This window comes from Phoca vitulina, unplaced genomic scaffold (genome assembly GCF_004348235.1).
Source record: "Phoca vitulina isolate PV1807 unplaced genomic scaffold, GSC_HSeal_1.0 scaffold29, whole genome shotgun sequence".
Lineage (NCBI taxonomy): Eukaryota > Metazoa > Chordata > Mammalia > Carnivora > Phocidae > Phoca > Phoca vitulina.
The window spans coordinates 1,820,393-1,844,049 of NW_022589732.1; the positions used below are offsets into that span (position 1 = coordinate 1,820,393).

At 46.2% G+C, this 23,657-nt stretch overlaps 1 protein-coding gene across 1 annotated transcript in view; it reads right to left on the bottom strand.

The window, feature by feature from the left end:
* The window catches only part of CCDC6 (coiled-coil domain containing 6), a 108,197-nt gene extending 86,193 nt beyond the window's left edge, over window positions 1–22,004 (bottom strand). Inside the window, exon 1 of the mRNA XM_032423541.1 lies at window positions 21,403–22,004. Within this exon, the coding sequence (XP_032279432.1) occupies window positions 21,403–21,711 (309 nt within the window). The 5' untranslated portion in view covers window positions 21,712–22,004. The remainder of the gene's footprint in view (window positions 1–21,402) is intronic.
* Between the last annotated feature and the right edge of the window lie 1,653 nt (window positions 22,005–23,657).

The window sequence follows — 23,657 nt, forward strand, 5'->3', positions numbered from 1 at the left end:
CCTGTTTCCTTGGCCCACAACATGTTTTTACCAATCCTCTCCATGGCTGACTTTTCTTTATCATTCAGATGATGGCAGCCTAAATGTCACCTCAAGAAAGCCCTCCCTGGCAGCCCCAAACTAGCAGAGTTCCTGATTGTATCCTCTCAAAACCATATGCATCTCTTTCAAAGCACCTATCACAATCTTTTTTTTTAAAGAAAAGATTTTATCTATTTATTTGAGAGAGAGAGAGAGAGCATGAGCAGGGGGAGGGGCAGAGGGAGAGGGAGAAGCAGACTCCCTGCTGAGCGAAGACCCTGACAGGGAGCTCGATCCCAGGACCCTGAGTTCACTGAGATCCCGACCTGAGCCACTGTCAGACACTTAACTGACTGAGCCACCCAGGCGCCCCTTCATCTATCACAATCTTAACTCGACAACTTAAAATTAGTTGTCTGATGTCTATTCCTCCCTTCCCCCCAGCTAGAAAATAAGCCCTAAGAGGCAGGAATATCCCCTAGATCCTACCACAGTGCCTGACAAACAATGGCCTCAGAAATACCTCAGAAAATGACTAAGTGGTCAATATGGAAGAAAGTTAAATTTAATTTACGGTCCAGAGCTTTCAACCTATCTTTAAACAGGGGAAATGGAAAATACTGCAGAGTAAAATAAAACCGCCAGATAAAAGAGTCTGAAACTGACCAGGAGAGAGAAATAATGCCAATTAACCTTAAGTCCATTTAAGAAGGTTCTGGAGAGAGGAAAAGGTTACACTAATAGTATCCAAGATGCAAATAATTAAGTAATTGATCAATTCATCATGGAAGATTTATCCTAATTCAGGATTATACATGAAATATAAAGTGATAGTATAGAGAAAGATGAGACTTTTTTAAAGACACCAGATGTGCCTCTAATATTAAGCCATGAACTGAAGTCATTTAATGCAATTTAAAAGAATATCTAACATCATTGCTTCTATGATTTCTTCTGAATCTCTCTTAAATGCACCATATATCATTTATAAACAAAAACATAATAGTAGTAATCCTACATTTTTTCCCAAAGGAGTAAATACACAGTAAAGTTTTACCTAACACCATAATATTTCCTGAGGTTATAAATGACATGAGAATGCATGAAGAAACTTCACTGTGGCTTAAAAACAAACAAACAAAAACACCAAAAGCCAAGTCAAAAAAATAAGTGAAAGTGGGAATTTTTTTTCCAACTCAAAATTAGAAAAAAGGGCAAGTCTCTGAAATATACTGAGTGCTGAGAAAATGGCTAAGAGAAGGACCAACATCCCAATAGACAATCAAGAAAGACTATGAAATGGGCATTTGCTGAAAAGGAAACACAAATGCTCTTACAAACAAAGGAGAAAAGGCCTGCCCATTCCCTTGAGAGAACTGCAGATCACACCAAGATGCCATTTCTTGTCTACCAGATTGGCAACATCCAAATTGGATAAAAGCGTGGTACTGGGCCACCATACTATCCCTCCTATCTTGCTAATGGAAATGTAAATTAGTGGCAGCCCCATTTAGGGCAACTGGGCAACGTCTATTCAAGTTACACATACATAGTCCATCCGACCCAGCAATATTACTCTTGGGAATTTACCCATAAATGCAGTATTTCAAAAGTGAAGAAATGTCTCTGGAGTCAACTCGTCCAGGTGTGAATTCTGGTATTGCCCCTCTCTGGGGTGGGACTTTGGGCAAGTCACCAATCCTTGGTGAGTCCCAATTTCCTCATCTGTAAAATGGAGATAATACTGGCTACCTCACAGGCCTGATGTGAGGATTCAGCCAATATAAGGAAAAGATTTAAGAGAGTGGCCCGTACATAGTATGCACTAGATAAGCATTAGCAAAGGCAATGTGTCCTCTTAGATATATTCACCCCCATGCAAAATGATCCATGTGCAAGGTTACTGTAACAATGTGAGACCAAAAACTGAAAGCAAACTGGATGTCCAATGGGAAGAGACAGCCATACAATAATTACCATGCAACTGTGAGAATGAGGAAGTAATGAATGTACTGTTACGGAAAAATCTCCCAACATATAAGCAAGTGGAACAGAAAAAAGGCACACAAGGAATCATCTACACCACCTTTTGTGTAATAGGGAAGGGGAGCGCATATCATGAGATGCCTTTCTATTCAAAAAATGCCAATTAAAAAATCAGATTTTTTTAGGTAATTATGTGACTTGATGCAGGTGTTAGCAAATGCCATAGTGGTAACCATTTCACAATATACAAGATTATCAAATCAACACGTACACCTAAAACTTATATAGGGCTACATGTCAATGACAGCTCAAGAAAGCTGCAGAGAAATAACTAGTGGGGGAAAAAAAACAAAAACATTTTTAATGGCAGCATCTTTTTCAAGCCTCAGGTGAAATTAATATGTATTCACAAATATATAGACTAGTGGTTCCCAAACTTTGTTGCTGGTAATTTTGGAATTACCCGGGAATTTTTAAAAATACTAATGCCGGGGGCTCCCATCCTCAGACGCTGAAGGACGAGACCCCAGGTACATGACTTTTGAAGTTCTCCAGGTGCATCGGATGGACAGGAACGCCTGGGACCCACAGACTGAAAGGTGACCGGCTATTAGCTATAGAAGCCAAATTAATCCCAACAAAGAGGAACTGCTCTGAAAATAAGCCAAATCCCAAACCCCTAGTCAGCAGCCCACTTTAAACACTAGTTGACTTAGGCAAATGAGAGCAAAGTAACATTGTCTAGACCATCCCATGGAGGTCACTTCAACAGCTAGGACTCTGTGTGCATTTCTTTTCCTAGGGTCAGGGCTTGGCCACCCAGCACCAGCCCTCACTGAGGCTTCATTACCACATGGACTGGTCCTTCTTGCTGAGGTCAAGCAAGGATTTGGAGAACTTCTGGTAAAAGGAATCTCACCACCTCCTACCCACTTCAGCCAAGGAGCTGACAGAGTGGAAGGAACACTGGCCATCTACCTTGAAATCCCATCTGTCCCATTTATCAGCACTGTTCCATGGCCAATAATTTCAACACATTTCACCTGATCCTTTGTTTTTCAGTTGAGACTCCCACTACCCACCCCACAGACTTCCTGTGAGACTCACATGAAATAACCAAGTTGAAACCATTCTGAATCTATCTGCTGCACAAGCTGCAGATTTCAGAGCTGCAGATTCTGGGCAAAGATGCTCATTTTTCTCCTGTCCAGAAGACATCCGTCTGCACACACTGCCCACAGCTTCCTGTCTGGGGCTCTCCAGCCCTGCATGGCTTCACATACACCATGCCAGACTTTCTAGAAGCTCTAGATGCCAGCCCATCTTCGTAAGGTGTGATTCCTCCACAATGCTCAGACGTTTCGCAGCTAAAGCTCCCAGGGAAGACTGCAAAGGATGCCTCACTTCAGGTTTCTTTGCAGTAGAGCTGAAGAAGCCAAGACTCTTGCCCCATGGGCAAGAGACAGTGACCTGGGAGCCATAGCATTGTACAGCATGAGGGCTGGGAAGTCAGACTGCATACCTTCCTGAGGGCAGAACCAGCAGGACTAGGATGCTTGGGTGACTAGTACCGAGAAGCCGAGCAGCAGGTAAAAGGTCCCCAATACCAGCTGCCAGCACACTAAGCAGGAAGAGACTCAGATCTGGGGCCAGCAACCTCAGGGCACAGGGGTAAAGGCTTAAAGCAGAGAAGCAAGGATAACACATTTGATTCCAGAAAAGTCTCTCCTGTTTACCTTTCAAACACAAATTTACTAGAGGAAATATTACTTTTTTTTCTTAAATGTGGTATGTAAAGGTATGTGGTGATAAATCCTTATCAGTGAGGCAAACTGAACTATTTATAGGTGAAACAACTTCGAGACTGACCACGTGTTGATAACTGGTCAAGCTGGGTGGTTTATAAATTCACTTTCCTTTTGTGTATGCTTAATATTTTCCATAATGAAAGAAGTTTAAACAAAATCCTCTAACATCATAAAAACCAATTTCACAGGAGGAGAATGTGAGAAGTGTATTCTAACACATGCTCAAGTGCCAGACACTGCTCGAGGAGACGAGGCCACTAAGCCAGCAGCTGGAGCCGCCGGGTGGCCTCCCGAGGCGGCAGCACGCTGGCCAGAGCCCTGGCGCCCTTGACGGGGCGCGGGCACCCAGCGGCCGTGGCAGCGGCCACGAACTCCTCTCCCCCCGCGCTGCGCGGCGTCCGCAGCAGTGGGAAGCGGCTGGACTCGGGGCTATTCAGGGGGCGGGCTCCCCACCTGGCTCGCCCCTGGGAGAGAATTCATGTCAGCCATACATGACAACGTGGACACACAAGCCTTCTCCGCAAGGGCCTCCTGAGGTGGAAGAAAGAGCTCGCGGATCGATTCAGCCGTTCCGGGCTGCAGGCGCTCGCACAGGTGCAGCCTGTGGTTCCGAGCTGCCCTGCCTCTGTCCGTGCAGACCCTTCTCCCTGGAATGCCCTTCCCGCACATCCTCCTGGGGAAAGAAAACCTCCAAGTCCGCCAACATTGTGTCCTCTGTAAAGTGTCCAATGCTGCCCAGGCCAAACACAGCCATTCCATTTTCATCTGTCCCTGAGCCAGTCCCAGGTCTGTCTGGCCCAAGATCCTGCACTGCCCTTCTCCTGCTCTGCAAGGCAGGGGTGACCTCTGAGGGCTGCAACTCCCCGTCCCTGAAGCCAGCTCACTTCCACTGGACTCAGCCGGTGAGAGGCACTGGCAGGAGACTGGAGGCGGGAGAAGGGAGAAACGGGCTGTCTTTTCCCTTTCTTCTCCACCCCGGGCAGCCCCTTGGGCTCTGATAACACCTCTTCCTCCCCTGGTCCTCCAGGAGGAGGCCAGCAGTGATGTCCTGCTGTTCCAAACCGCAGTCTCACTGCATTTCCCCAAGGAGTCAGCTTCTCAGCAACTCTCCCACCAGGGCAGCCAGTCCCTGGATTAAATCCTCTCATTCTGCACAGTTTCCTTTTGCCCGTGTGAGCCCTGAATGGGCAATTCACCATCTTCCTTCAACCGTGGCATGGTCACTGCTTTCCCACCTGTCCCTCTGGCCAGCCTCTGAGCTTCTTCACGGCAGACCCAAGGTCTGCTTGGGCTTTCGATGACCGTAGCCCAGGGCAGGGGGCACTCAGTTATTCATCAGAGGCTGCCCTGCTCCTAAAAGGACATCCCAAGTGTAGAGCTGGCACTTGGTAGGTATCCAAAAACTCCTGAGTTAAATAAACACCAAGGATACCTCATAATGTTTTACAAGTTAGAAGAAGGGGGTACCTGGGTGGCTCAGTCGGTTGAGGGTCCGACTTTTGGTTTCAGCTCAGGTCGTGATCTCAGGGTGGTGAGATCGAGCCCCACATCAGGCTCCCCGCTCAGCAGGGAGTCTGCTTGAGATTCTCTCCCCCCTCCCCATCTGCCCCTCCCCCCGGTTTAGGCTCTCTATCTCTAAAATGAATAAATAAATCTTTAAAAATAAATAAAAATAAATAAAAGTTAGAAGAAGGCCACAGGAAGAGAAAACTCCTGGAAACATCTTTAAGGTACAGAAGAAGGATGCTTTTGAGGGAAACGGATTCTGTGGATTCACCACCCATGAATTACAGCAATTTCCCAGACCATAAGGCAAGGACTTACGTTATGAATTTAAATAAACAAAATTGTGCTATATTTCCAGCTCCTACAAGGAATTTCATAGAACCTCCAGCTGCATGGAGACAACACAGTGGTTACGGACAGGGTGTCCAGGGGCAGGATGCCAAATGCTGGTCCTACCACCTACCAGCCAAACGACCCTGGCAAGTTAACCTCCCCCGTACCTAGGTTCTCTCAGTCTGGAAAGTTGCGATAATTGTACCCTGTGGTTTGTTTCAAGAGCTAACTCAAACAGTACACACTGGCACCATTAGTCATTATGAGAGCATAGCTCCAGGGGTCTAAAATTCAACTGCCATCGAACAGGAAGAAAATAAGCACGTGCAGCTGCAGGCGTGAGAAACGAGACGTATGATGCCCAACCCAAGACCAACCAGAGCATCCGTGCCTTTCCTACAATATTCTCTTTCAGAAGTCTCAAAACTCTGAAGCTAAACCACTGGCTATGGGCCAAATGCAAGCCGCCAGTCTGCCATCCCTGATCTCTAAACAAGTCTTCCCAGTGAACGAAGAAAATAGAGGCCCCAAAATAGTATGTGATTGTCGCCTGGCCCCACAAACAGCAAGAGGCCAAGAGGCCCCGTTCCCTCTGTGCCATTTCAGGCTCAGAAGGAAAGGAGAAATGAAACAAGGGGGCTGGTCACATGTGGCCAAATAAAAGGGGACACCTGAGGCATACAGTCAAAGATAGTTTCCAGAGAGGAAGAAATAAGGAAGTTGGTGGTAGAAGGGCAGAAAAAGTGAAAGCAAACTGACAGCAGCTTGAGGAAGAAGAGGAGCTGACGTCCTGAAAACTCAAAAGAGCCACACTAAGGAAAGGACACTGGGGTGGCTTCATGAGAGAGAGAAAAAGAAGATGGGCAAATCCATAATCACTGAACAAAGAGGGAAAAGGAAGACTGTGGGCTGACTGTGTCCTGAGGGCTTTCATAAGTCACATCATTCATCCCTCACACCTGAGAGCTAAGATACTACGACCGATTTTTAGAGAAGACATGGTGTCTTAGGGGTCAGGTAAACTGCCATATGATTACAGACTAGGAAGAAGCAGAACTGAGATTTTTTTTTTTTTAAGTCCTATGGGCTTTAAGATTGCCAGATAAAATACAGGATGCCCTGTTAAATTTGCATTTCAGATCATTTCTTAGTATACGTATGTTCCACGCAACATTTGGAACATACATACACGTTGTTTATCTGAACTTTAAATATGGCTCCTCATCCTGTTTTTATTTGCTAAATCTGGCAACCCTATCTGGTTTCCAAATTTCTCTCCCTTATACCAAGTTCACTCAAAGAATCCTGGGGTGGAAAAACAGAAAGGAGCTAATGAATAAAACTAAAAGGAGGGATAATTCACACAGATGGCCTAATGGAGAATGCTAATCTGCAACACATAAAATTAAGAGCATAAAAACAAAAAAGGTGAGCAGTGGAACCCACAGGAATGTGAGAACTAGAGAAAGAATACACTGTACTTATGAAAAGCAGCAAACCCTCATGGTTTTCATTTGTGGGCTAACAAGTGAATTCCAAGTGCCTTTTCACATCGCCCAACAGAGATTCCAATGACCCAGAGCTGCAAGGCTCTGGGCCAAGTAAGAACCAACCAAATAAGGGAATTATAGTCATTAGTGCTAATCTCCCTTACCTGAAAAAGAAGGGGAAGGCATTCAAAGTAGTTTGGGAGGCAGACTGAAGAGAGACCAAAAGACTCCAATAGTCTTGGCTTACAGCCACACCTCCTCAGCGACAGAGTGAAGGGCTTTCCTGGGTTCAAGAAGGCTTACTTTAACTTATTTACAGTGCCAGCTGAGTCCCTGAATTATACTAACTGTCCTCCTTGCCCCCTTCCATCATCCCAAAAGCCTTCACACCAGGACAATAAAACCATAACTGTGCTCTGGTGAAAAGCATGTTCCTTCAACCTTCAAGAAGTCCCAAGGTGACCATTCCTATTGCTAGAGAGAGACGCAGAGGCCACAGAAAGAAAACAGGTCACTTGAGGAGTCCCCTGCCAACAGAAAACTACTGGCCTCCCACAGCCCTGACCCTGGCTCACAAACTGGGGCTGTCCTTCCACTGTGTGGGTCCTGCAAACCTGCAAAGTCCGTCGGTTTCAAAGACAGTCATGTTTTGGCTTCTGTTCCTTAGACAGGAGTGCACTCTTGTCTGAGCCATCAAAGCCCACCCTCTGGAATCCATACTCCTTGAAACAGGGTCAAAAGTCGCAGGACAGAGAAGCAGGCTGACGAGCTCCTGCCCACGTGCTAAAGACAGAAAACTGGGAAAACGCACGTTGGCTTTTTTTTTTTTCAAGAAATAATGCCAAGAGCCCTAGAACCAGCCTACAAGAGAAACATGGATCTTTTGGAAATACATGTTTGCCTCCTGTCCTCCTGTTACTCTGACACACCGCACAGGCGGGCTTAATCCTGACTCACCAAACCCCAGGGAATCGGCCAAGTTCCCAGGCATCCCCAAGTGCCAGAGAACCGCAGGCCCCAAGAAACCAGGACGCAGAGCTCCCCAGGCTCGGGTCTCCAGAGCTCGGGGCTGGCTGCCTCGACTTCCTCCCGTCAGCCTTCCAGACATTATTTTGATACCGTCACCTTACAGAATTATCAAGAACAGTTTTGATTTTGAAATACATTTTGGAAAACAATAGAAAGTCTGGGGGGGTACCATTTTCAACAGGAATAATAATTGACAAATTACCAAAACACTTTAATGTGTGTTGTCTCATTTTATCCTTAACGACAACAGTGGGATGCAAGCAACACTGCTATTAACCCTAAAGACCGTAGTTTTAACAGGTAAGTTCCCCCAAGGCTCAAAGGCTCTGAATGCAATATAACTCACCTGGCAAAGCAGCTAGAACCTCCACTAACTGGAACCCACGTCCCGCAGGGCCCAGTATCCTCTGGCGTGCCACACTCCCTTCACGCAGTGGGCGACGCCGAGGGCACACACCAGAACAACTCCACAGATATGCAAACAGTGGAAGACTGCACCGCAGTAAAACAAACCCACGTCTCCGTGCAATAACACACTGTTTCCTGTTAGTAAATGTATGAACTAGGACAGCAAATCAAAGAATCCAGCACGCAATAAATACGTTCTGTGTAAAACCATTCACATGAAGCTTAAAAATAAGCAAAGCAAATCTGTAGTGACAGAAGTCAGGACAAGGTGACCTTTTGGGGTGTGGTGACTGGAACAGAGTACAGGGCAGCCTGGCGGAGGGTAGCATGTATCTTGAGCAGGGTGATGATTACACTGGTGAATTCATTTGTAAGTTCATTCGGCATAAATCTGTGCCTTCAAATCTTGTGCCCTTCACTGTAAGCACATCATACTCCCGTTAGTTTATAAAAAGTAAACCTGGGCACCCCACAAAACAAATTCCACAAAGCTTACTGAGCATCTACTACAGCGTCAAGGCTGGGGAGAGACGCAAATGATCCATCAAATGGCAGAGCTTTTATGCACCAGTCACCATGCAAGGTACCCTCAGGCTGCCTGCGTTCAAATCCCTATTCTACCACTTACTGTGACCTTCGAGAGGTTGCTGACACTCCTGCACCTCACTGCTTCACCCAGGACATGGGGAAGGCAGAGGGTTGCTAGGAGTCCCTAACTAAAGCACTTGGAACTGTACCAGGCACACAGTAAGACTGTACCATGCAGCTACGGTCATCATGGAATAAGACAGATCATCCCATAGGAGACGAATGACAAAGTACCTGCCTTCAAAGAGAAGGAAAATACAAATGGCTGCACTGAGCAGCCAGAGCAGATTATGAAAACACAGAAATGCTCCTAATGTTCTCCTGCCCCCTCCCGTCCTCCCCCTTCTGCAGTTAGCCCCTGGATGGAACCCAGGACTTGCCCAGCAGGGTCCTGCTCTCCTCCCCAGTTGGCCTTTCCCCACATTCAGGTTCCAGAGTCAGGGGGGAGTGTCCCTCCTGACACCACCCCTGCCCCCATCTTCCTCTAGATTAACTTCCATTTATCCTTCAGATTTTTGCTTAAAATTCACCTCCAGAGAGAGAGAAAGCCCTCCTTGCCTGTGGTCCCCACTTCTAGATTGAGTCAGGGGCCCTTCACCAACTTCCCCTATGCTGTCTCATCCCAGTTGTTATATACGGAACACCGCCTCGTATACAGCAGGTGATCAATACATCTAAAAAAAAAAAATCCACTATGACTGTGCTAGTCAGGCTATTTTTAAGTAGAGGTTATAAAATAAGTACAAAGAGACTGATTCCAGATTGGGACAGGGGCAAAGGGAGGGAGAAGGGAGAACCCAAAATGGCTGTGCTGGAAGCAGAGGGGCAACCTACTGGGGTGCTCTGGACAGGGCACAGGGGTGGACACACTACTGGAGGGGGACCGAGCCAGAAAGGGGAGCAGGGACTGCCCCCCTCCGCCCCCGCATGGGAGGTACCCTTCCATCACGGCTTCTTTTCCAAGGCAGGGAGTCGCTACCCTGGAAACACTCCCTTGGGCCTGGCATCCTGGGAATGTGCTGTGGTAATGGGGTAGCCCTGACCAGTCTCGCTGAAGAAACAACTAGGAGGAAAACGCCCACGACAAAATAAAGATAAAACTTATCATAAACTGATTTATAGCCCACGCTCCCACGGGCTGTGTGGCCTGGCACATAAGCTCTGAGGACAGGCTTGCGTTCAAATTCCAGCCCGACCTGGCCGACCTGGATGGGCTGGCAAGTTACAGAACCTCTCTGAGGCCGAGGATGCTCGTGCGAGCTGTGCATGTCGGCAGTCCTGATCCCACAGGAGAGCAGCGAGGGCTCAAGAAGATGCTATAAGCAAACCTTTCCCAACAGTGCCTAGCCCACAGTAAGCACTGCATGAACATGAGCAGTTACCACAGCAACACAACAGGATTTGGAAACAGCAATGCTGATCAATAAGAACTGTTATTCACTTCTTCAACCTTTTGTTTTCTTCAAACTTTCTTAAATTATGGTTTATTTCAAATGCTATCAAGGAAATTAAATGCTTACAACCCATTTCATTAAAAAAAAAAGGGGGGGGGGTGCCTGGGTGGCCCAGTCAGTTAAGCATCTGCCTTCGGCTCAGGTCATGATCCTGAGGTCCTGGGATCGAGCCCCGCATCGGGGTCCCTGCGCAGCAGGGAGTCTGCTTCTCCCTCTCCCACTCCCCCTGCTCACGATCTCTCTCTCTCTCAAATAAATAAAATCTTAAAAGAAAGATTTAAAATAGGTAGTATAATGGACTTCCTATTTGTTTGAGAGTACACTGAATAGTCAGATATACCTATCACCTACCTTCAACAATTATCAATACATGGCATTTTTTTTCATCTATAGCCCTGTGATCACAGTGTTAGGTGTCAGGGCAAAGTCCTTTCCTTTCCTAGAGGACAAGCCTTCACAGTGAGTTATTCCCTCCCAAGGTTCTCCACCTTTGGGTGCTTACTCTAAATGCAAAATAGGACCAAAGCACTGAGCCCAGGTCTGGGGACTGTCCACATTTGTTGAAGGACAGAAAAGAACCAGATGTGGGACAGCCAACAGGCAATAAAAACCGAAGATGGAGCAAGATATCAATAGCACCTTAATTAAAATGTTTTTAGGTTGCCTGGGTGGCTCAGTCAGTCAAGCATCTGCCTTCAGCTCAGGTGATGATCCTGGAGTCCTGGGATCGAGCCCCACATCAGGCTCCCTGCTCAGCGGGGAGCCTGCTTCTCCCTCTGCCTGCAGCTACCCCTGCTTGTGCTCTCTCTCTCTCTCTGACAAATAAATAAAATCTTTAAAAATACAAAATAATTAAATGTTTTTAGGCCCAGTCGGTTGAGTGGCCAACTCTTGGTTTCAGCGGCTCAAGGCATAACCCCAGGGTCCGGTGGGGGGGGACAGAGCCCCACCTCTGGCCCCTCTGTGCTCAGTGGGGAGTCTGCTTCAGGATTCTCTCTCTCCCTCTGCAACCCATCCTCACTCAGGCTCTCTATCTAAAATAAATAAATATTTTAAAAAATATGTTTTTAGGACCAAATTCATAACTTCAACATTAGGACCACAAAAACCCAGCTAGCTGCTTTTGTGGATCAGAGCACATTTTTTCCTTTAAAAAAAAAAAAAGTTTTTAAGTCACCAAGAATAGAGATTATCAGGGGCTGGCGGTAGGGAAAACGGAGCCACTGTTTAGTAACCGTGCAGAGACCGTTTCTGTTTGGGATAATAATAAAGTTCTGGAGATGGGTGGTGGCGATGGCTGCAAAATAGTGTGAATGTACTTAATGCCACTGAACCGTGCACTTAAAAATGGTTAAACTGGTAACTTAATGTTGTATATATTTTACCATAATTTTTTTTTTTTAAATCACACAAAAAAAGTCACTGGCCCTCTTCACCAGATACCTAAGATATTTCTCAATAATAAGGCTACAAGTCGGGGCGCCTGGGTGGCTCAGTCGTTAAGCGTCTGTCTTCGGCTCAGGTCATGATCCCAGGGTCCTGGGATGGAGCCCCGCATCGGGCTCCCTGCTCAATGGGGAACCTGCTTCTCCCTCTCCCACTCCCCCTACTTGTGTTCCTGCTCTCTCTGTCAAATAAATAAATGAAATCTTAAAAATAATAATAATAATAATAATAATAATAAGGCCACAGGGGCACCTGGGTGGCTCAGTCAGTTGGACGTCTGACTTTGGTTTAGGTCATGAACTCAGGGTCCTGGGATCAAGCTCCAGCGTCGGACTCCCTGCTCAGTGGGGAGCCTGCTTCTCCCTCTCCCCCCCCACCCCTGCTCATGCTCTCTCTCATGTAAATAAATAAATCTTTTTTAAAAAAAAAAAAGTCTACACGCATTCAAGGTTCAAAATGATGTGAAATAATTAATATGCTTTACAAAAGAAATGGCACCTTAGTGGTTAGTGATTTGTACCTGAAGAAGTCCAAGCCTCTACTTTATGGCATATATATTTAAATTGTACTCTTTGGTTAACAAAGATGTTAAAATCATCTAGCCAATTTTTTTTTCCACCTCAAATTTTAGTGTTTCTATAATCAGGAGCTACTAAATGAAGCAGAGACACAATGTTTTGACTCTCAGCAAATGTCTTTGTTTAGATAAATTAAGGCCTGTCTAGTGAAGACCAAAAAAAAATAAATAAATAACTCAACAGAATAAAAGTTATTATTTGAGTTGGTATATTAGGATAACAGGAAAAAAAAAAACTCACCACTTACATACAAATAATGTCACAAGTCAAGAAGCTCCTTCTATAATTAAACACCAAATAAAATTATTTTTCTCAAGACTATTTTAGCCTTTCTAACACAACCTCAGAAACGCCGATAGCACAGAAAAGACTGCTTAGGAGAGCAACGCATGCCGTGTTTCATCTAGTGCAGGTACTAGATTTCTAAGAACTTCCTTTAGCTCGTGCATACTCCATGTTTTCATTCTTTCACTTTCCTCTTTCCTTCTATGGAAAACTTTTTTGAATCATGACCAACGTCTGGCTGAACATCCGAGCTCTGCTCCTCAGTACCAAGTGGCCTCATTTGATCCACAGTGCCCTGAGATGCCCTGGAGGGTATTAACCAGATCACTCTGGACACGCACCTGGCACCCACAGGAGGCCGGTTTGATCTGGAACAGATGCGTGGAAGATTATCCCGTCAATCAACACTGCTTTTTTTAAAAAACTGGAATTTGGAATTGCCCATAAACTAGTATCTCTAATTAACTTTAATGTACGAAGTCTTTACTTTCACATAGCTCTGGATTAAAGACTTAGGAAATTCGATCCGTCCAACAATATTCCATGAAAGGAACGTGGGTGGACCTCTGGGTGTAACAGGAAGAGAGGCAAAACCACCTAGATAATTTCGATCTACAGGCAGATGCAAATTATGAAATTAAAACATCAATGACATTTCTTTTCAATCATCACCACATAAAAAAGAAAATTAAAAACAAACAAAAAGCCTCCCCGTGCCACCTCGACACAGACAAATTGAGCAACAGCTCTCCCCATCTCTCTGACTTACAAAATAAACTACAGGCTAATTAAACTGTGAGTGAATATGACACATCGTTTCTCTTAAAGGTACTCAACAAAACAGAGAGGGTAACACAGCCCTCCCTGGAACCCAGACAAGAGTCTGCAGAACTTCCTTTCTTGCTTCCACCTGCATGTGGGTGATTTCTGCACTTCCTAACTCTCTGGACTGGAAAGTGCTGGAGAGGGAAGAAGGACCATTCCCTCTGCTCTGAATTCCCTACAGCACCAAGCCAGGGCCAAGCTGGATGAAAGTCAAGTGCAATCCTTGGCTGGCTGCTAAAGAAGCCCTTACATTCCTTCTGGATATTTCAGAGTACTGGCACACAGTAGGCCGTTCGTTCATAAGTACTTGTAGGTGGAATGGTGCCTATTTCAGGCTGTATTCATCACATGCCATTTTGTGCCTTACTGAGGAGGGAAAGAAATCACAGAAAATTTCCCATCATTAAACAAGTATTATAAAACCGGGTGCCTGGGTAGCTCGGCAGGTTAAGCGCCTGCCTTCAGCTCAGGTCATGATCCTGGGGTCCTGGGATCGGGGTCCTGGGATCCAGCCCCACATCCGCATAGGGCTCCCTGCTCAGCGGGGAGTCTGTTTCTCCCTTGCTCCCCACCTCCCCCCAACTCGTGCTCTAATAAATTTTTTTTTTAATTTTATAAAGAATTTTAATCACTAAACTGCACCCTATACATCAGATCTAGAGACCAACAGTAAGTAAGGGGGTGAGTTATTTCTAAATAACCATAACTCTATTAACCCCTTTGAGCATTCTTCTCCCTAAAAAAGAACGCTTCCACAAAGTGAGATTTGTAATTTAGTGGAATGAGCACTGGAATAAAATTCATAGCTGTAAATTTGACAGCCATGAAAGAAAATTTGACAGTATTGGGGAAGAAGGAAGAGTCTGCAAGTGAACACCCCTCTGAGATCCTGACAATTAGAAACATTTTCCAGAGCATTAGTGTCCCTGTCAGGAAAGTTTCAACCAACCACCACTAAGCAAGAACACACTGAACCTGTGAATATTTACTTCACAACCTTTGACAATTCAATCTATCTAAAAGCAGCTGCACTGTGATTGAAAACAAAAAGAAACTCCTACCCACTGAGGGAAGAAGTATGGGAGGGAGAAAGGAAGAGGGCTGTTCCTCCTTGTTCAGCCTGGCAGTGGTTTAAAAAGCTCAGATTAGCATTTCTAGGGGTAAATGCAATTCAATTATCTCTGCAAGGAATGATTTAAGAAAAAAAGAATGCAAGCACACTGTGTGTGACACTATTATCACCCCCCTGAAATTCCACTCTGTAAGCCACATGTGGGCATCCACAAGGATTCAGCAAGCCTCCCAATCCTGTTTGCAGATACCTCCCCAACTAGTGCTCCAGGTGACTGGTACCTACATAGATGCGTGATAGCCCGAAGCTGCTTCCCACGGGCAGCTGGGAGGCATTTTAACATTAACAAAAGTTGTAAGAAACATTGGGGTGATCTGTCACCATCACCAAAACTGAAGTGGTAAATCTGACACTTCCAACAGAGCCACTTTGTCCCCTAAAAACCTGGCTCGAAAATCCTTGGAAAGGTGAACCTAAAGACACTTTGTCCCCTTTCAGAGGTGAAATGTATCATGAACACCTAGATATATGCTACAAGGTAGCCTACAACATCACCCATGGTTAGAAGGCAAGAGCTTGGGACTCAGGTTGATTGTAGTAGCCCCCAAAGTATACAGTGTATCCATTCATCCATCTAGTCGTCTGTTTAACCAACCAGGGCGGAAATGGTGTTTGCTGTTGTTCAGGGCACATGCAGGAGAGCCGCCCTATTAGCGCTTGGTCAGGAGACACTATGGGCCCCTTCACCCAGTTAAACACAAAAACAAACCCGAAAAACTCCACCACCCAATGCCTCCACAGTCAAGCCAACATACCCTTGAGTATCTACCACATGCCAGGCACTGGGGAAGCAGAGTAAACAAAGCAAATTCTGCCCCTGAAAGGAATGTACGCATCTGCTGGGGGAGGCCTATGTGATGCGTGCAAGGAGTGACCGATGGGTCCCGTGGGACCATATGAATGGGCACATGATCCACTGTGTGGCTGGCAAAGAGGGAATGCCAGTGCACACCGGGGTGGGGGGTGGAAAAGGCAATCTAGTCTACTTGGATTTACGAGGTAGAAAGGAAGGGAGGAGTAAGGAAATAAGACTAAGGACAGGAAGTACATCCTAGAGGAGTCAGAGAAACCTATTAAAATTCCAGAAACTAGCAGTTCAACCAAGTGAGAGCTTCAAGAATGCGAGGGGTATGAACATGAGGGGTACATCTGTGAAGCACGAAGGGACCAGACCAGGCAGAGCCTGGCAAACATCCAGAAAGTCGACCTGGCGGGGCGCCTGGGTGGCTCAGATGGTTAAGCGTCTGCCTTCGGCTCAGGTCATGATCCCAGGGTCCTGGGATGGAGCCCCACATCGGGCTCTCGGCTCAGCGGGGAGCCTGCTTCTCCCTCTCCCACTCCCCCTGCTAGTGCTTTCTCTATCTGTGTCTCAAATGAATAAATAAAATCTTTAAAAAAAAAAAAAAAGAAAGAAAGAAAGTCAACCTGGATCCAGAGGGTATGGATGGGGCACCATTGAAAGTTTTTAAATAAGCAATGACTATTTCAGGTTTTTGCTGTAGGCCAGTCTCTCTGGTCTTGAACAAGAGTCACCACAAACCAGGTACTGGTGATTCTCTGAACTATTCCTCATCCCCAGCAAAACAAATAAGGAGAACACCACAAAAGACTGACATAATCTCCTCTAATGATTTGTTTCTTTAATCAAATACAAATACATTATATGAAACACACAGAGGGGACCTATGAACATGAAGAACTTTAACTGCAGAAGAAATCTAACATTATAGCCTTTTTAAAAAGCCTGAACTTGTGTACAATTAGACCTAACCGTGAGGTCATACCTTTCTCCAAGTTGTGTCTCAAGTTGTGTCTCAAGTTGGGTGTTTCCATTAAGAATCTAAGGGGGAATAAAATTTAACAGAAAAAAAAAAATGACACACACCACACCTCTTTACAAGGGCAATGTCAATCTGACAGCTTCAGAGTCTGCCAAAATGAAGTCTTAAAAATGGAAAATAGTGTATTAGGCTTCCAGAGTAAATAATCCCAAATCCACAACATTTACTATACGATGGCTTTTATTGGTTAATGAGACCATTACAATGGTGATGTTTAAAATCGCCAGGTTTTCTAATCATGCTGTACCAACCTGTTTTTCTACTATAACCTCAAAATGCCTTTTTATTTATGTATTTCCCTAAATGTCTATAATAAAGTACTAATTTTATAGTTAGAGAAAGATCCTTAAATACTAGTGACTTATTTCAGGCCTTTATTTTCAAACCAGACACATGCTGAAGGTCTGAACTGGTCTAGGAAAAGCACACACCTTAGAGAACTAGCCATGCCAGGTGTGAAGCTCTGCTTATACTCTGAGAAACCCAGCAACTAACCAGTCTACAGCTGTGAAGCCATCCAGTGACTACCCACTAATGCATTTTCTCATCTGCTCAGAGACCACCACCCCTAGACACCTCTCACTACAATGAATCAGATCATCTCCAATTAATTTTCACCCACAACACAAGCTGATAGATCTAGCCTAACATCTAAAAGCTGCTCAACAGAGTCACTGAGCATTTGTTTTTTATTTTCTCCACTCCAAAGAAGAAATTATGATCTATAATCAGCATCCTGGTTGCTGATTTACTGGGAGAAATTGGATAATCACTCAAAACATTCCATTCCACCCCTAAGCCCCAAGTAAAACACACTAGGGCCAAGCTTGTAACTCCCAGATGCTCTAGGCACTTGGACACATGGATGAAAGGCCTCATACAGAGGATTCTTCCCTGTAGATAATGCTTACCTCTATCATACATATGCTGAGAACACAGACCCATGAAACCAGTCCTTTATTAAATGGATAGTTTGATCCAAATAAGCACTTATATACCAAAACAGACAGAAATGACCACGGTTAAGAATTCTATTAGCCTTTGGACTGGATTTTAAAAGAGGGCACGGAGGTGGGTGGGGGGAGCACAGTCAGTTAAGTGGCCAACTCTTGATTTCGGCTCAGATCACAATCTCAGGGTCCTGGGATCAAGCCCTGCATTGGGCTCCACACTCAGTGGGGAGTCTGCTTAAGGATATTCTCTCTCTCCACCCCTCCCCCCACTTACACACTCTCTCTAAAATAAATAATCTTAAAAAAAAAAAAGAGGGCACAACACTGAGGTATCACTACACACCTATCAGAATGGCCAAAATCCAAAAGACTGACAACACCAAATGCTGACAAAGATGTGGAGCAACAGGAACTCTCATTCATTGCTGGCAGGAATGCAAAACGGTACAGCCACTCTGGAAAGACAATCTGGCAGTTTCTTAACAAAATTAAAAATACTCTTTCCATATAATCCAGTAATTGCTCTCCTTGGTGTTTACCCAAAGGAGCAGAAATCTTTTGTCCACACAAAACCCTGCACACAGATGTTTGTTGCAGCTCTATTAAAAAATGCCAAAAGTTGGAAGTAACCAGTCCTTCGGTAGGTTAATGGATAACTATGAAGACAGTAAAAGAGATAAGTGGTTGCCAGGTTAGGGAGGGATAAAAAGGCAGAGCATAGAGGATTTTTAAGGCACTTGGTCTACTCTGTATGATGCTATAATGGTAAATCCACAGAATGTACAAACAGCAAGAGTGAACCCTAATGTAAACTATGGACTTGGGTGATTATGATGTGTCAAAGTTGGCTCATCAGTTGTAACAAATGTACCACTCTGGAGGATAATGTTGATAATGGGGGGGGGGGGGGAGACAGGGAGTATATGAGAAATCTCTGCACCTTTCCTTCAATTTTGCCACAAACATAAAACTGCTCTGAAAAATAAACTGCTTAAAAAGAGAGATTGAGAGGGTACCTCTCCTCCATGGTGTGGCTAATGAGCAATGTATCTTTCTGAACATGTTCAGGGGAAAGGAAAGACATCCATAATCATCTTTAATGCTCAAGAACATGAAAGTTAATATTATATGTAGAGGAAATAATAAAAGGCAGGAAGCTAAGTAATAGGATTATGGTGCCATTTTCCCTTCAAATTAACTAAAATAGTGAAAAATCTAGCAAGGCCTTCATTTAATTGAATACAAGACTTATCACAAACTTTCTAGGCAGCTACTAACAAGGGCTATGTTTAAGTTAGAGTTGTCATGGGTTGTGCAGCTTAACCTTGACATAAATTACAACACGGTGTTGTTCAATGGACCCCTTACACCCACAAATCCATTTCATGTAGTCACATACATTTCTCCTCCCAAATTACACACCGGAGAGGTCAAAACCACTTCAACACAATCTGGGTCCCAGATCAGTTAACGAAACTCTCAAAAGCTTAAAGGAATCTCTTCTCTGCGTTTGCTTTAGTAACACCTGCCAAGTCGTAGGGAACCAGGTAAACCACAGGCATTTTTATTTGTCTACCTAAATATATGAATCAGAGATTAAAGAAGAACTGAGCGGCTTTTGGTACTTGTAGGCTGTCATCTAAAACAATTTTAAAACTCTACTCAGTAAGGTCACAGAACATTTCACAATGTATATTTGGTTGGATGTCAGTTTTAGCTGAGGGTAAGTGCTAAGAAATAAAGCCACCACCTTACACACTCTTCAAACCAAGTGTTCAGAAGGCCTCTGATCTTATACACCAGGAATGAACATGTTTGTCCGTGCAAAGCCAACGTGTTTGTGTACAATTTACAGACCTACTTATAATATGGTCAAGTATCAAACAGATACCCTTTCATAGTACCTCCACCCCCTAATCCTCTCCCAAACAAAAACAGCCTGAATTGCTCACTGTATGCAGGAGGCTAGGGATTCTGTTTCATAAAGTTTTACTACTTTCCGTGGTTCACATTCTCCAAGAGACTAACCCTCTCATTTACTAACTCAAACCTTAAATAAACTGCTTCCACCAACTTCCCCCTCTTCTCAAACCCCCACTCAGCAGAGACATCTCTCTGGGCCAAGAAAGCTACAGAGGAGGCTTGGAAGTGCCTGCCTCTGCAAATTCCTCCCCCTTCCTACCGAAAGGGCACTTCAAGAACTTGACAGTCTGGAAAGGCGTGAATGTTGCTCCAATTCCATTCACCAGGGCTGGATTTGAGCATGCAAAGTGTCTTTCTACAATCAATTTCTATTTAGGCTGCCAATTACACTGAATCTTTGGTGGAAATCTGCTTCCTAAGCAAATTCAGAATGCCATCCAGGTCCCATGTATGAGCTAGCACTGGGGAACATACACACCCACTCACACATATACACTCACTCCTCCGCTGAAGACTTTTTCTGGCACCGGGGCATCCTAAACTTGCCCCCATTTCATTTCCAGACTGTCATCTTTGATCCATTCCCAAATTCATGCCTTTTTCTCCATCTGAAGGTTCAGTCTAATCAGCTATTGTGCAGCAACTATGGTAATTTATCCCCTTGATTTCTTGACATTTTCTTCTCTGCTCCTGGCTGGGAAACTGTTTTGATCTGAATAGAGTTGTCTGTATGGGGATTCTGCATGTTAATGATGTGGCTAGCTGGCAGGGATATTAGGTGAGAGCACACGGTGTACTTTTGCCAGTTATGTTTCGCCTCATCACGGCTCGAGTGGCCTTTCTAATCGCCTGCTACACTAGGAAGGAGACTACAACACCTAATCTTACTGTCTTCGGGGGAGCCTGCGGGGCTAGGTGGAAACAGAACAGACAGCCTATTCTCTCATCAAGACTCTAGACTCTGAGGCAAAATACCCCTAGGCACTCCACCACCAATGAAGCAAACACACGTACATCTCGTTCGGCAAGGGAAAAGGAGTCAGTCGATACCCTTCACCACGGTTTGAGCCTGTCCAAGCTTCATACCCTTCGCTCTGTCCAGGCTAGTATAAGATGCTGCATTCGCCCGGCTGTATGCTGCCACCCCGCACCCCAACCCCAACCCCAACCAAGGAAAGGACTTCCAACGGAGGTGGGAGCATCAGCTCCGGTACCCGCCCTTCCCTCTCAATCCTGGCCAGAAAACTCCACTTCCCGGATTCCCAGCCACTCTCTCCCGCCCCCTCCCCGGGCGATCAAGCTAGCGCCGTCCAGATGCCAGCGAAGTGCCCAGCCCAGCTATGCACCCCCCAGTACCCCAAGTCAGGCCCCTGGAACTGACTCCGAGCTCCTCCGTCTCCCACAGCCTAGGGATCCCCAGATTCTGGACGCACCCCTTAGGCATGCTAGGACTGAAAAAAGTCCCACCCCGCCCCCCCAAGCCACGCCACCAGCCTCCAGCACTGCCCGGGAGGGGCCTCCTCCCCAGAGGCTAAAAGGGAACGTGGGTGATGGTCCAGCAGCTTTCTCCCACACCCCGCGAGGAGCCTGACCCTCAGGGGAGGCCAGACTCGCGTGTCCCCGGAGGAACACCTCCCTCTCTCCCACCCCCCGGGGGCCAGCAGTTCTTGGCAGAGAGTGTGTTTGCTACGGGTTCCCGGAGCCTCGGGGAGTTCGGGGGCTGCCCGGTCCAGGTGCAGCCTCTCCCGGAGGCAGGCGGAGGTCGGCGTCACGGCGCACCCCCGGGGGGCACTCACGATGGTCACGCTGGCTTTGCGCAGGTCGCGGTTCTCCTCCTGCAGCGCCTTGCACTTGAGTTTGTAGGTCTCTAGCTCGATCTTCAGCACCTTGTTCTCCTGCTGCAGCGAGGCCAGGCGGTTGGTAAGCTCCTCCAGGCGGAACGGCGAGATGACAATGCCCCCCGACTTCCCACCGCCGCCACCTCCCCCGCCGCCGCCGCCGCCGCCGCCGCCCGAGGTCGATGAGCAGGACGACTGCATGGCGGCCGAGCTGCTGCTGTTGCCCCCCGCCCCGTCCGTGTCGCTTTCGCTGGCGCTGTCCGCCATGGCCGCGGCGGGCTGGGGAAAGGAGGAGGAGGAGGAGGAGCAGGGAGGAGGCAGCGGCGGCGAAGGCTGGGCTGCGAATGAGTGGGCGCCGGGCGAGCACAGAGGAGCGCCGAGCTGGGCGCCTGGCAGCAGGGCGCAGACTCCGAGCGGCGGCGAGAGAAAGAGAGGGAGCTTCCCGCTGCCAAGGGACCTCCTCTGCCAGAGAACAGAGACCCCGCCCGGGCTCGGGCAGTACTGCACTAGGGCTCGCTCCAGCCGGGCCTGGCGCGCTCGCTAGGCCGCCCTACAAAGCTGGCCGAGAGCTCCGGGACCCGCCCGCCGCCGCCGCCGCGGCCCGCCTCCCGGCGCCGGCCCGCGGTCCAGGGACTCGCCGGTGCAGGAAGGCCAGGCCAGCCTCCGCACCAGCTGCGCACCGACCGCACGTGTTCCGAAGGAGGGCCTCCTGGCCCCCCGACCTAAGCCCCCGGCCGCCCAGCCTCTTCCGGGCTCGCGCCGGCTCCCGGGAGAAGGAAACCCAGTGCCCCGCTAGCCTTGCAGGTGCTGGGGACACGTGGAAAGGTCACGCCGGCTCCCGCATCCAGCCCTGGCCGAACCGTGGCCCCATCTTCCGCCGACTGCGTGTGCTCCTGTCTCCCTCTGTCTGTTTCAAACATAGACGCAGCCCTTTCGGTTTTATCTTCTCGGTGAGCTTAACCGGGAAGCCTAGGATAGCGCAAAGAGAACAGAAAGTTCCCCCTCCAGGAGCCAGTGGGGTGAAACAAGAGCAGCCACAGGTTAACCCAGTTAAGAAAGAATTTGCGGAAGCCACACTCCGTTCTCTTTACTCCTCCTCCTAATAATCTCATAAACCATACTGCGCTCAGTTGTTTAAACAAGGTGCAACTTTTTCTTTTTCTCTTTGCATCTTGAGAACAGTGCCAGGATGTGTCACGCAATGGGATTGAGACACTAACACTTACCTAATCCAAGAAGAAAAAAAGAAACACTTTCAATGGATTAAAACCCATCTCTTTAAGTGCCAGTTTTCCAAAGTAACTGCAGACGTCGCATTATGCTATACAAATAATGATGATTAAGTGGGAATACGGCGTAACCATCACCCTTATTTACGACCATCTTGCCCACTCCTAGAAAACTTTTAATAGGTTAAAAATAAAACATTAATTAGTCTAATGTGATCTAATTCAGGGTTCTAGTTTTGAAGTATAAGAAATTCGAAATCGAAACTTTGATTACCCCCTTCCCTCCCAAAGAAAAGCTTGCAGGAAATCCGCCCAGCAGGTGAGATGATTCTAAACACCTTTAAACTGTTGACACAAAACAGCTTTCACTTATGTATAAAAATTGGAAAGTGAAACTGACCAGACTAGTTATTATCTGAGCTTAGTCAAGGAAAGAACAAACACTTGGAAACAGAAAATGGGGGGGAGGGGAGGGAGAGAAAAAAGTGTGAAAATTTTCTATTGCTTTTAACTTTTGGAAACGTTTATAATGTGTCAGGAGGGATAAAGAGGTGGATTTAATGATTTTTATTCCCATTCCTCTGTTATCTTTAAACCTAAATTTGATCTAATGATTAAACTGTCATTAAAGTGTCATTCAGTGGCTAATGGAAACTGGTATCTCGGAATAAACTAAAACTCCAAGTGTTCCAAATGACATCATCTTTTACCAAGATGGCTGCTTCCAGCAGACAGCTGAGAAATGCCAACAGCAATTAACCCCCAAATTTCTCCTAGTTATTTTTTAGAGCTAAAGGACTTATGAACTTAATCACTGTTGGTGTGGCAAGAAACAAAAAAAAAAAAAAAAAGAATTGTCTTTGCTCTTCAGAAACATATAGCCAATGTGAATTGTTAGAAGTGATCCAGTGTAATTTTCATTGAAACTTATTTATCTCCCTGACTTTTCTTTTCGGGGATCTGGTACATGAGACAAGCAGCTCG